This window comes from Anas platyrhynchos, chromosome 2, assembly GCF_047663525.1.
Source record: "Anas platyrhynchos isolate ZD024472 breed Pekin duck chromosome 2, IASCAAS_PekinDuck_T2T, whole genome shotgun sequence".
Taxonomy (NCBI): domain Eukaryota; kingdom Metazoa; phylum Chordata; class Aves; order Anseriformes; family Anatidae; genus Anas; species Anas platyrhynchos.
This window is the reverse complement of record NC_092588.1, coordinates 16,954,273-16,968,628: the sequence shown is the minus strand read 5'-3', so window position 1 is coordinate 16,968,628 and position 14,356 is coordinate 16,954,273. Positions and strand designations below refer to the sequence as shown.

The 14,356-nt window shown below is 35.7% G+C and overlaps 1 protein-coding gene across 4 annotated transcripts in view; it reads right to left on the bottom strand.

The window, feature by feature from the left end:
* CSMD3 (CUB and Sushi multiple domains 3) overlaps window positions 1-14,356 on the bottom strand; it is a 641,367-nt gene that overhangs the window by 29,822 nt on the left and 597,189 nt on the right. For all 4 annotated transcript variants that reach the window (XM_005009295.6, XM_038175100.2, XM_038175101.2 and 1 more), the window contains 3 exons: window positions 10,816-10,995; window positions 3,739-3,912; window positions 182-355 (listed from right to left, as the gene is read on the bottom strand). In XM_005009295.6, the coding sequence (XP_005009352.3) occupies window positions 182-355; window positions 3,739-3,912; window positions 10,816-10,995 (528 nt within the window). The remainder of the gene's footprint in view (window positions 1-181; window positions 356-3,738; window positions 3,913-10,815; window positions 10,996-14,356) is intronic.

The window sequence follows — 14,356 nt, the reverse complement described above, 5'->3', positions numbered from 1 at the left end:
CCCTCCCCACTTACTGGCTATTTATATATTTATTTATTTATTAGATTTGTTAGTGATTCTTAGAGAGTTTAGAGTAACAAGAAGGTAATTCAAAAAAAAAGCTGGAAATTCCTAAACTGACTTAACAGAAAAAGGAATAATGAGCATTCAGGTAATTTCAGTAATATTGGTGTTACCTTACCTATACATCGGGGTGAAGAACCACTCCATGTGCCATCTGCTTGGCAAATCCTGGTGCTGGAACCAACCAAAATAAAAGGAGGATTGCAGCTGAAGGAGACTTCTGACTGGTAGATAAAACTCTTGCCTTCTCTTTTCCCTTGAGAAGGTACTCCAGGGTCACCACAAAACTTTGCTGTAAGAAACGACATGATAGAAAAAAATATATTATTTATTTATTAAAATATATGAAAATAACATTTATCTAAACTCAGTCAAGCAGTTACTCCAAATGTTGCTTTTTATTACTGTTATTTTTAATTAAATAGACGTTAAATACAGAAATATTTACTGGAATTCAAAGAGAAATTAAATAGACAATTGTTAGTTTTACTTCAGTTTGCACTAAATAAAGGCTAGCTGTTCAAAATTCTTATGTAGTGAGATTTGGTCAGTAGCTTGCAGTTGATGCTCAAGGTTACAAGAGTTGTTTTATTAAGTCCCAAATATTCACAATTCACACCTTCAAACCACATCAATCTCCAAAGCTTCCTGTGGAGAGCAATTAGAGAGTGAAACAAACCTTCATGTTAGTCTTCCATCCTGTCCTGCTTATTGTCACCTATCTAGTGTTCTACATTTTTGTACAATTAAAGGATTTGTCAGATATATTTTAGGAACTGTAAATTCTTACTTCCTCATTCTTCGCTGAAAGATAAGGTTTGGTATGCAGAGAAATATAACACTGGAAAATTAGTATGGCTAAAAAAAATAAATATATTTTGGCAGCAATTTAAATGACAAACATTAATATACTGTTCTTAGTCAGGATAAATCCATCTGATAAGAACATGTTCTTAAACTGGTCTTATTCTTTTCCACCTTTCTCCTGAATGTTTCCTTGTGACCGGTGCATAGCATAACTAAGTGAATGCACTGCTGTCAAATTACTGGCCTTCTTCTGTAATATAAAGTTCCAATAGTTGTTTAGAAGCTGGATTTTGAAAATTTGATTCAGGAAATTCAATCAGCTAAGATAAACTCTCAACATCAAAAAACTCCAAAAACAAATGAACACACAAAACATACCACATTAACCTGAATATATATAATGACATTTGCAAAGAGGCATCTTGCACAGGTAGTGGAATTTTCTATTCCATCTTTCTCTTCTAAAAACATAATTTAAGTTATCTCTTAACCACTTTCAAAATACATTTCTAATATCTCTTTGTCACTTACGTCTTAATGCTTCCATACAACCAGCTCACAGGAAATGTTCCTGCCCTCTACCTATTACTGAGGACACTGAATGCACAGAAACTCCAGGCAAACTCATGCTGTTGAAGAAAAATGGCTTAATCGACAGCATATAGGAAATGTATACGATTTTACAGCTTTAAGTGGAATGGGACTTGTATCCCCAATTCTGAAAGATCTACGAATTAGAGATAGTGCCACATAACGAATCTCACTGGTTGACTGACAAATCGCAGTTGTAATTTATGTTTTGATTATTAAAATTATGTGCAAGTCTTAATTTGAGAATATACTAAATGTGTACAAATTTTTAACACAAAGGCTTGAAATTGTTTCCTTATCAGTTCTTTGCATTAATAAAGTAGAAACCACTCCCTAAGGAAAAGAAAAAGACTTACATTAAAAAATAGTGTTTTGTTAAGTTTTGTTAAGTTTGTTATTTTAAACCTACAAATAAGTAAGCTTCAGCGCTCATCTGTAAGATACCTTTAACCAGTCACTGAATATCTAGTGGGTATCTACCTTTGATATGGAAGCCATGGAAGTAGTATAATGGTAGAAGTGGTATATTCTGACAGTTTTCCTCAAGGTTCTCTAAATTAGACAAATCTAGTAGGTCATAGATGACAAACAGTCAGACAAAAAAAAAAAAAAAAGAAAAAAGAAAGAAAGAAAAAGAAAATAATAAAAAGAAAAAAAAAGAATATATTCTGTTCCAAATAATTATTCCACTATACTTTGCATATCTTCAGACAGTCTACAACTTTATGGAACCAAGCTGGGATCTAAATTTCTGATGTCAAGAGCTGCTTAAAGATTTCTCATTGGGAATGACTTTCAACAGCTCCTTCTCATTTCAGCCAGATGGCAGCTAGTTTAAGCTCTTTGACAAGCACTGGATGCCAATTGATTTCTACTGCAAGCCAATGGGTAACCTTTGCACATCAACAACACTCAGTTAATGTAATCTCAGCATGAAACAGCCTTTAATTCTCAGGCAGCTGTACTCTGTACTAACTATACCTTTTAAGTAGTTTGAAGGCAGAGTCTCCTTTTCAGAGTATACTGCAATATTCGAACCTCAAAGATGACAAAATAGTTTATGATATCAAAAAAAAAAAAAAGTGAATTTAGGGACACTATTTCAATGAAGATCAAATGATGAAAAGCATTTCTTATGGCCTTTGCAGTTCTTAATATACCAGATTCTAGAAGACCTTCATTTAGTGAACTTAAACAGCAAATGGTAGCTTTCAGAAACTGCCTTCACCATGTTCCAGTTCTGGTACATATAGTTTCAGCAACACTAATCAAATATTTTTGACAGTATGAGAACACCAGAGAGAGGAGGGAGGGAGATGTCATTATGATATGATGACATAATAGTAGGACCTAGCCAAAACAGAGGATATTTTTTAAAGGGAGAGATGAAAAATGCAAATAAACAAATAAATAAATAAATAAACAAACAAATAAAAATAGTGACATAATGGATAATTAGTTTTTTCAACATTTGGAAAGCTATCTGGTAAGTTCAAATGAAGCTTCAGAAACTGTAGAGCCACCTAGATGAAATTATCCTCTTCCAGATAGACATCTAGATCAAGAATATTATAGTTTCAGAGTAGTGATGTTCTACAAATAACTACAGAACCTCATTCTTCAGTGCAAATTGACTATTATCTCAAAAGTATCACAATAACTTCCTTAGGAAGTTTTTGTTTTTAAATAATAATAAAAAAAAAACAACCAACCAACCAAACAAAAACATTTAAAAATAATGAGTGGAATATCACCAACCTAAAGAAAAAGGTGCATTTGCTATTATAATGAACTTTATAGAAATTTAAAAATTCATCAATGTTACACACTTAAAGTTAATAAAATTTATTGTACAGAACATATAACTTAATTTAGTCTACTGGGAAAATATAAAATTGTCAAGGAATCACCCTGGGATCTAGTAAACATTACCGACATATACAGATTTCTGTGATATCAGTGAAAGTTTAGCATGAGTAATGAGCATATAAAGTAGTTTATAATGAAATTTCCCCTTATTCTATAGGTAGCAGGATCTAAAAACAAAACAGAATTTCCTAATGCTGATTCTCCCTTGTTTATTTTATGTGCATTGCCTATAATATATCTTTTAGTTTTTATGTTTAAGGCTTCCTATGTGTTCACAAAAGATTTACAGATATTCCTATCTCTTCCTCAATCTATAAATTATGTTACAATTTTGTAAAATATACCAAAAAATATAAAAATGTTCAACAGTTATATAAAGAAATAGTAGACTATAGAGAAAATACTCACGCAAGCACTGAGGTACTTCACCACTCCATGTTCCATTCCCAACACAAGTCAAAACAGCAGGAAAAGAGAGTTCGTACCCTGGAGAACAGACGTAGCTAATGCTAAATCCCCAGTCCAAGTTTGTTCCTTCCAACCTTCCATTAGAGATCTGCGGAGGAGTTGGGCAGGTAACAGCTGCAATAACATTCAAAATAATTAGGCCCAGCTGCTATAAATATCCCCAGTGTACATAGTTACTAGAAGAACCATATGTGCTAATTTCACCTCTTTTGGAGGACAATAGAGTGAGAACATACTATCTCCTCACTGTGTTGTTGCCACATTTCCTGATGTTAGTACTTCTAGTTTGTTCCATTTCAGAGACATACTTTAATGGCTGACTGATGAAGTCTTAAATAAAACAGGATGTTTTTTCAAACAATGCAGTGAGCCTACCCAAAAATCGGTGTAGAGACTATGAAGTCTACAAAATAATATATATATATATATATATATATATATATATATATATGCGTGTGTCTGGTAGTAGTATACTAATTGAATTTGTTTGTTTGCTTAGATGACATAGAGTACAACTATTTTTAGTGAGGTAATAGTAAAATACTGTCTTCATATTGACCAATTTAGGCATATTCTAGATATTAATGCCCATGGATCAAGATCCAGGACATGATTCCTCCAGAATATGCATGGAAAGCCTGTTTCTTCATACCACAGTTTGGTTAGTATTTGCTGCATGAATAAATCCCCATCCAATAAATAAATAAATAAATAATCTAGCTTCTAGCTAGAGGGAGAAAAATTAACAATTTGCATTTTCTTAAAGCTGCTACTCCTAAGAATGTGAACAAGTACTGCAGCATAATTTCTCATTTCCAGACCTCCCAGGAAAAAATTGAAATATCTTCTACTCAGATGTGGGAAAGAGGACTGAAAAACATCACAGAAGGATTGTAGGAATAAACTGACTTATGTATTTATGAATGACTAAACCCTAGATATGGGTACTAACAGTTAACTGACGGTTGAAAAAAAAAAGGATATTAAAGAAGTTAAATGAAGGAAAATGTGAATCAAAAAAAAAAAAAAAGAAGGGGAAAATTAGGCAAAAGTTACTACAATGAATGTGAAGGAGAAAAAGAGGTGGAAAAAATGATGTTAGCAAAAGAAAGTAAGTGAAACTATCATTACTCAATTTAGTGAAGACAGGTTAAATGAGTAGAGGTGGTGGCTAAAAATAAAGAGAGAACACAGATCACAAGAATGAAGGAAATGAAAAGCATTCATAACCTTAAACTTATGTTTAGACAGCTGTGATCTTGCATGCTCAGAGGTCAGAGGCACTTAATCAGGAACACTATGTATTTGAATGCAATCTGCAGAAAATTCTTCATGTACCATTTCACCACTAAGTTTATGTATTTAAGTTACAGAATCTCGACTACCATCTCTGCAGTGTCACTCCTGGCTCTCTGAGAATGCTGGATGAAAGTAGCACGATTATTGAGTAATGTTTTGCCAACCGGTAGAAAAATCTTAACTTTTTAAGGCCTTATTTTTTTTAATTTTTGTAGAATCATAGAAAGGTTTGTGTTAGAAGAAACCTTAAAGATCATCTAGTTCCAACCACCCTGCCATGGGCTAGGACACCTTCCAGCAGACCAGGTTGCTCAAAGCCCCAGCCAACCTGGCCTTAAACACAGCCAGGGATGGGGCATTCACAACTTCTCTGGGCAACCTGTGCCAGTGCCTCACCTCCCTCAGAGTAAAGAATTTCTTCCCAATATCTAATCTAAATCCTACCCTCTTTTAGTTTATTTTAACTATTACTCCTTGTCCTATCACGACAGTCTTTGATAAACAGTCCCTCTTCAGCTTTCTTGTAATACCCCTTTAGGTAGGAAGGCTGCAATAAGGTCTCCTCAAAGCCTTCTCTTCTCCAGGCTGAACAATGCCAACTCTACCAGCCTATCTTCGTAGGTGTTCCAGGCCTTTGATTACCCTTGTGGCCCTCCTCTGGTCTTGCTCTAATGGGTCCACGTCTTTCTTATATTGAGGGCCCCGAGCTGAATGCAGTACTCCAAGTGGGGTCCCCAGCCTGTAGTTGTGCTTGGGATTGCCCCAACCCTGGTGCAGAATTTTGTACTTGGCCTTGTTGAACTTCATGAGGTTCACACAGGCCCACCTCTCAAGCCTGTCCAGGTCCCTCTGGAAGGCATCCCTTCGCTCCAGCATGCCAGCCACACCACTCAGCTTAAATTCATTGTCAAACTTGATGATGTACACTGAATCACTTTCATGTTGTTTAAATAAAAAGGGTCGAAACAAATACTCTACAGATACTACATCAAGTGGCTAAAGTCTGTCTGCATTCTTCAAGAGCTTCATTACTAGTCTTTTTAAAAAGATCTGCATATTTTAAATTCTGATCTGAATAATCAAGAAAGAAATATCTATTAACAATTAGGAAAGCAAACAGAAAAATTAGCATGAAAACAGTAGTAACATCAGAAATCTGTGGAGAAAAAATATTATATATATATTCAAATGTATATGAATATATATATATGTATATTCAAAACAAACAAGCAAAACCCAGCAACAAGGCAGAACACCGCTCTAAATGTTTTGGTCAGAGATTCAACCAGAGCTCTGCAAACAGTCTACAGGGTTTTGGGGCAGTGTTCAAGACCATGGGGTCCCATGTAGTATTTTCCTCAATCCCATTGATCAGGAGAAAGCATGTGAGAAGAATGGCACTGATAAGAGAGGTCAGTAATTTCTGAAGAACTGGTGTTGGTGATGGGGTTTTGGGTTCTATGATCATGGGATCCTGTTTGAGGATTAATGTCTTCTTGGGAGAAAAGTGATGTACCTCTCTAAGTGGGGCAAAGATATTTTTACCAATAGGGTGGCTGACCTTATCAGGAGGGCTTTAAACTAGGAAGGAGGGGGAAGGGAGAAAGTAACCAGCAGCTCTGTGAAAGAGTGACACACAGTGCTCCTGTACAAAGGGATGGGGGTTAATGTGATAGGGAAGGATCACAAAATCACCAAAAAAGAGGCTTAAGCAAGGCCACCTCCAGCACTTGCAGGTTAGAAAGGAAATATCTGTGACACAGCATTATGGAGAAATCTCTCAGACACTTTCTAGGTCTACAACATGCCGGGGTGCCCCTCTTCTATACACTAATATATGCAGTATGAGGACTAAACAAGATGACTTAGGTATGTGTGTATGCTTGAAGGGCTGTGATTTTATTGGCATCATGGAGATGTGGTGGGGTGGCTCCCATGACTCGAGTCCTCTAATGGAAGAATACAGGCTCTGTAGGAAGGACAGACTGGGGAGACAAGGAGGGTAGAGTACCCTGGGATAAGGCCCTTTTAGGGAAGAAGGGAGGAAAGAAAGTTGGTTAGTATTCAAGTATCACTGCATCCAAGCTCAAAAGCAATGCATCCCAACAAAGAGGAAGTCAGACAAAAACACCAGGAAGGCTGAATGTATGAACAAGGAGCACCTGGTCAAATGAAAACTCAAAAGAGAAACCTACAGAGGATGGAAGCATGGACAAGTAACCTGGGAGGAATATTTAGGTATGAGCAGCCAGGGGTCAAATTAGGAAAGCTGAAGCCCAAATGGAACTGAAATTGGCCAGGGATGTCAAAGGCAACAATTTGCCTTTGTTAAAAGGCAAGAAAAGTTAAGAACTTTTCAGCTTCTCACACCACCATGCCAGTAAGGAGGCTGGGGGTGCACAAGGAGCTAGGAAGGGACAAAACCGGGACAGCTGACTCAAACTGGCCAAAAGGATATTCCATAGCAAATGACATCATGCTGAACAATTAATATGGAGTGGCTTGTCGGGGTTGGGGGGAGCCACTGCTTGGGGATAGGCTGGGAGTTGGTCTGTGGGTGCTGAGCAATTGCATTGTGCATCACTTGTTTTGTACACATTATAATTATTTTTTTTTTCCCTTCTTTTCCATCCTAATAAACTGTCTGTATCTCAACCCAAAAGCTTTTAATTTTTTTTTCTGATTCTCTTTCCCATCCCACTAGGGGAGTGAGGATGAGCAAATGGCTGTGTGGAACTTCACTGATGGCTGGGTTAAACCACAAAACCTGGTTACCAGGATGGTTAGAAGGCCAAGGTACTGGATGCCTTCTTTGACTCAGTCTTTACCAGCAAGACTAGCCTTCAGGAATCACAGGTCCCAAAGGCCAGGCTGAATGGATGGAACAAGGAAGATGTATCCTTGGTGGAAGAAGGTCAGGTCAGGGAATACTCAAGTAAACTGGACATTCATCAGTCCATGAGCCACAATGGGATCCATTCATGAATGCTGAGGGAGCTTGTGGATGTGATTGTGAGGTGACTTCTGATAATGTTTGCTCAGTTGTGACAAATGGGAGAAGTGCCTGGAGACTGAAGGAAGGAAAATGTCACTCCTGTCTTTAAGAAGGGCAAGAAGGAGGACCTGAGCAACTACAGGCCAGTCAGCCTCACCTCATTCCCTCGGAAGGTGATGGAATAGTTAATCCTGGAAACCATTTCCAGGTACATGAAGGAGAAAAAAATCATCAGTAGTAGTCAGCACAGATTCACCAAGAGCAAGTTATGCATAAACAATCCCATAGACTTCTATAATGAAAACAACAGCCTGATGGATGATGGGGGAGCAGCGGATATTGTCTTTAATGTTTGAATAAGCATCCTTTTCTAGCTCGGCAAAGCCAAAGAATCATTTATATCTTCTGTTTCAATAACACTGTGACAATATTGTATCCACTTTCTAGCCAGTTAATTTTCCAATTATTTTAACTAAATAGTGCCAGAGGACCACTTCCTCCTGACAGTAAGAGCTAATTATTACACATTTCAAACATACTAATGGATATTATGTATTCCTTTTAATTGCACAGTTAAAAAAAAAAAAAAAAAGCGGGTATTATTAACTTACCTAGTGTACACACACAAACCTGTGCAGAGTAGAGGGAAACTGTGAGAATCCGAAAGATTCTGCATATGATTGTTATCTAGTACTTATACAAGATATAAGTATGTATGGCTAGAAACAGAAGGACTTAAGGCCAAAAGTGACAGTTTAACTCTTTCTTTGTATAGTTGTTTGAATAAAATTAGAGTTATCTTTCCTGTTCCCAGTTAGGTACCATATACTCCTTAAGAATTTCAGTCTGTGAGACTGTTGGGGAGACTGTATCGTAAATACTTGTTCTGCCTGATAATCTTTTAGCTGTTCACTCACAGACACTCTTGGAGACAGACAGACAATTGGAGCAGTATGGCCATTCTTATATTCTTAAAATTTGATTTGTAATTGAAGCTGGTTAAGAGCACAATACATGTAAAAACAGAAATAAGAGTGTTTTTTTCAAGAGTTTTTTTTTTTTTTTTTAAAGATGATCTTGAAATCTGACATTCTCTGGAATAGAAAAAAATCAAAATGCTGGAAAAATAATTTAAAAAAAAGATTATCAAAGGTGAAATAGAATTAAATTAAACTTGGTAATATATGGGGACAATTGTAGTTTGTAAGGAAAATAATTGCAAATGGAGGGGGGGGAGGGGAGGAGGGAGAGATTTAAAGCTGATTTGATATGTTTTGATTAATGACATCAGGGGAGAAAATAAGGAATGTAATCATACTTCCAGAAAAGAAAACAGAAGGACGATGAATGAGAACAAAATAAGTACATGCTTAGCCAATTAAGTTTTAAAGGAATAGGGATTAGACACACTTAGTATGAGCCCAGAAAGAAAGAACACTGAAAATTTAATACCGCTTTACTACAACTGTGATAGCAGTGAGAAACGCGACTCTATAGAAAGAAGGTGTTTTGAGGTTTAGCAAGAAAGATCCCGAGGGGGTTCTGAGAAAATTGTTTTGATTACATAGATAGGGTGGTCTTTCACTGAAGTTCTTTTTTGTTGATGTTGTTTTGTTTTCTATTTAAATTTCAACAAAGATTATCAGAAAAATCAATAATTCAATTAGCAAAAGAGAGAAAATTAGGACCTGGAGATTTATCATTCTGGTTTTCACTAGAGAAAATAAATCAGAAGAATGTTTATTAGGGAATTTGCTAGAAGGATTTAAACTTTTGCTGAGTATGTTGATACATCACAGTGATACTCAAAAGTACACATCTAATGAGGTACACATCTTATATGGTATTATGGTTAGAGCAACTCCATAAAACTCAGAGCAATTCACCTTTGAGAAATTTCAGTATATGCAGACTCGCAAAGGCTCTCATCATATGCCTGAGTGGTGTTTTAGTAAAGACAGGGAAATATGTATATGGGTCATCTTTGTTAATTACATCTTAACCTTAACAAACAAACAAAAAATAAATATAAAACATCATAGTGGCAAATTTACCCTAGCAGCAAAGTAACAAAGTGTTCTATAAAGCTAAGAAACAAACAAACAAACAACAGAAAACAAAACAAAACAAAACAAAAAAAACAAACACGAACATACTATGCTGGCATCTTAACCTTTTAAAATGGAGGGAAAGAACCAAATAATTAAATCACTTTTCCTTCAGCCAAACAATCAATTAAACATTGTGGGAGTGTGGCCATGGGGGTCGACAAGCCCCATGGTTGGTGATAACATCGGACTCTTAATGATGAGGCCAGGAGGAACGTAAAGTGTTTAGAAGGAACAAAGAAGGCTGATTCAGGAGAAGCCTTGCCATCTTGGACTGCTTGTTCTCCAGTCATTAAGACGTGGAAGTTGCTGGGTGTTTGCTGTTGCAAACGAAGTTATTTGACCAATGAATAGTTAGTGACTCTACTCTGTAAAGTAAATGGTATAAGGGAGCATGTCCTCAGTAAGAGTTGAGTTGAAGTTATGTCAACAATAAAGTGGTAGCAGTCACTGATCCTGAAAGAACCCTGCTATCTATGTGGTCAAGACACCACACAACAGTAATAGTAATAGTAAGTTGTGATTTCTAAAGAAGTACATGACTGACTCATTATAATAAACAGTGGATCTAAATGACCTAGAAGAAATACTGGACAATCAAAATTAATGTTGTACCTCTGCACGTTGGGATTACTCCACTCCATGTGCCATTGCTAGTACAAGTGCGAATGGAGGAGCTATTTGATTCCATTGTATACCCAGGTTGGCAAATATAAGTAACATTTTGTCCAACAACATAATCATCACCGTATCTCATGCCATTTGCTGGGACTCCTGGATCTCCACAGTTGATAACTGAAAGGAAATAATTGAAAAACAGATTTAAAAAAAAAAAAAAACAAAACTGAATGCAATTTATATATATATTTATATTTGCATATAAACCATATATACCATATGTATATTTTTATATATATATATATTTGAGGGAAAAAACAGGACAAATTAGGAACTTATTAGGGAAAACAGGAGGAAAAATATCATAAATCTTATCTCCATCAATGTAAGATAAACATGTATGTCATCCAAAATAGCTGCCAAACACAACTTGTGCAGCTGTTACATTTTGGAGAAAATTTATACACCTGTTCAAAAGCAGAAGTAATGGACTGTAAAATTTTAATCAGTAAAATTTTAATATCTTAAAAGGAACAAAAGCAAGAAATAAGCCGCTGTGCTTTGATACCCTCTAATTTTTATGTCACTATAGAGCCTCATTATTAAAGATGCAGGTATCTGTTGTTTAGTTCACTTTTTCATTTGAACATTCACTTTGTAAATGCTCACATTACAATTATACATAAACAGAAGAGAATGTTCAGGCAGTCTAAAAATATAGCCCATGGTTTATGCCAAAATTAGGCATATAGTTTTTAATGAGGGAGAGTGGGTATAAAACATCTTGTGATTTCTAGTGTAAGAAGCTAATTTACGTTAATAAGTAGATAAATAACTATAATGTTTCTTTTTCTTTTTTTTTTTTCTTTTTCTTTTTCTTTTTCTTTTTCTTTTTCTTTTTCTTTTTCTTTTTCTTTTTCTTTTTCTTTTTCTTTTTCTTTTTCTTTTTCTTTTTCTTTTTCTTTTTCTTTTCTTTTTCTTTTTCTTTCTTTTTTCTCAGATGTGGTAAATTTGATCTATCAGTTTCTGGAACAGTTTTCAGAGTAAGAAGCCTAGAAATCTGGAGAATTTAGAACCACAGTGACAATGATCAAAAGTTGTTGTTTACAGGAAAAAAAATTAAAAAGCCACTAAATTTACGTATAGTTTGAACAAAGTACAACACTCGTGCGTTTGACAGTTCATTTTACAGTAAATTTTACAGTCTCCACACAGCAACTTTATTACTGCTGATTAATTCTGGGGGCAGTCTCCTGGGAAGAAAGCACATCTTGGCTACTTCTAACTCCATGCCAAAGCATGACCAATGTGAATAGTACCCTCTCTGTATCCTGGTTTCCAGAATGAGAAAACCTGCAGTGTGTTCTGTATTCTTGATCCAAACAGTTGATAAGCTCCAAGAAATACAGTATTTCTATACACCTGTTCAAAAGCAGAAGTATAGTACTCCAGAATTAGTATAGTATAGCTTCATAGTTTACCACAGTCTAAGTAAGCAGATATTAATTAAACTGCATAATTCAAAACTTCAAAAAGTATAAATGTCCCACACAATAGCTGCCTGTGGGTGCAGAATAGACTGTACAACATACTACAAGGTTACCTGGGTAGAGCTGTTTAGATAAAGAACACAGAAGATCAATGTATTTTGTTTTACCTGGCAACATAGTACATTTTTTGAAAACTTAAAATATATATATATTTTTATGTGTCATTCTTCAACAAATATAGAACTGTCAAAGACAGAACTGTTTTTCTTAGTTACATGAGTATATTCAAATACTGTAAATGTTCCACCTTTCTTTAGTTGACACTTTCCATTTACTGACCTTAATGTTGTAAATTCAACTAAAATCATCCTTGATATGTTTCCATGTACACTTCTGTTTTGACCAGATTACAACCTAATGTCCATGCCTATAATTCCCATCTTTTTTTCCTTAATATTCATTAATTACATTGTGAAGAATATTGCAAATCATTTCCTTACAAATTTAAGAACACACAAACACCATACATGTATGCAATATATGCTCAAACAGCTTCACAGAACTATCCATTTAGTTCAGGCCTGTAAACTATTTCTTTGTTTATTTAAATCTAACTAAAACCATATTCTCAGCTTTTTCAGTCACCTTCTTTACAATTTCCAGGTTTTTATTTTTTGCCATTAATACCAAATTTTTGTTTCTTCCACTGTTACTTTTACTGTAGTGATTGCATTATTTCCTGCGGTTGGCACTTTGATCCTTCATACAGGAAGAGTCATCATGGCTTTGGTAGATCTCTAGATTCCATTACATTCTCAAAATTCCTACCTTCCTATCATTAACATTTCAAACCATATCTCAAAAGCAAACAATCAAATATACAAAAAAATATGATTTTCTTGTCTGCTTTTGTTCTTCTGTACTCACTAGTTGTTATCTTACTATAGAAAAAAAAAGTGTTTAATAATAATAAAAAAAAGGTCAAGGGAAAAAAGTGTCATTCTTCATATTACTGTGTTGTAAAGTTAGAACCATTTGTAGAGGTAGAGAATGAGAGGTAAGAATAAGAGCCTTTCTTTTGTCTTATAGTGCAACATTTAACTTTCAAAGAAAGCAAAAGGGGATGTAAGAAGGTGTGGAATAATTACCTGAGGTGACTTAGAAATTAAGCTTATATTCACATTTCTAAGAAAAGGTACAGCACTGAAGAAGCTTCCAGGGTGGAGCATAGCTGCATTCCATAGAAGTTCCCTAGATGTTGGCCACAGCAGGGGAACTTGGTGTGCTGAGTCTAAGAGAAACTGTATGGAGGGTGGAGCAGAGTGGAGACACCGCGGCCCAGCTCTGTGATAAGATGGGAACTCGAAGGTACATCGGAACCAATAAGCTGCATATTTGCTACCTTAGGCCAATGTCCTGCCATGTTTTTGCCAAAATGTTCTTTGGGTAAACTTTGCACATTATAATATCATTATAATACCAAAACACACCTCCAGCCCAAAGGCTACCCGCCTCCAAGGTGCAACCACCCCTCACTGAACATGCGCTCTGAATTTCTCTGAGCCTATACCTTTAAACAAAAGTGAGAAAATTTAGCACCGGTCCTAACAAAGGTATGTATGACTAGAATCACTCAAGCTTCCACCTGTTTGATAAGAAATTATATAAATTAGCTTAAGGGAGACAGAATGTTAGGGAAGATATCATTGCGAAAGAAAGGCTATTATCTCAAAAGATAAATTCTGACTTCTGGGATCAGCTGACAGGTTGATCCTCTCTTCCCCCCTCCACTCCCCCATCCCCACCCCCATCCACCCACAGGGACACCTTCGGGTAAGATTTGAACACTTAGTTATGCCAGGAATCTCTATCTAGTCACTTCATATCTTTTAACACGTTTGTAACCAGGCTGTATTACTCAAACTTTTGGTATTTGCACGTGTTTTGCAGACAGTGAATTTATTACCAGCAATCCAAAGAACCTGTGTACCTGCTGGTTTAATAAATTGCACAACTCATTAAATCTGTCTGTGATAGTTCTCATTGAA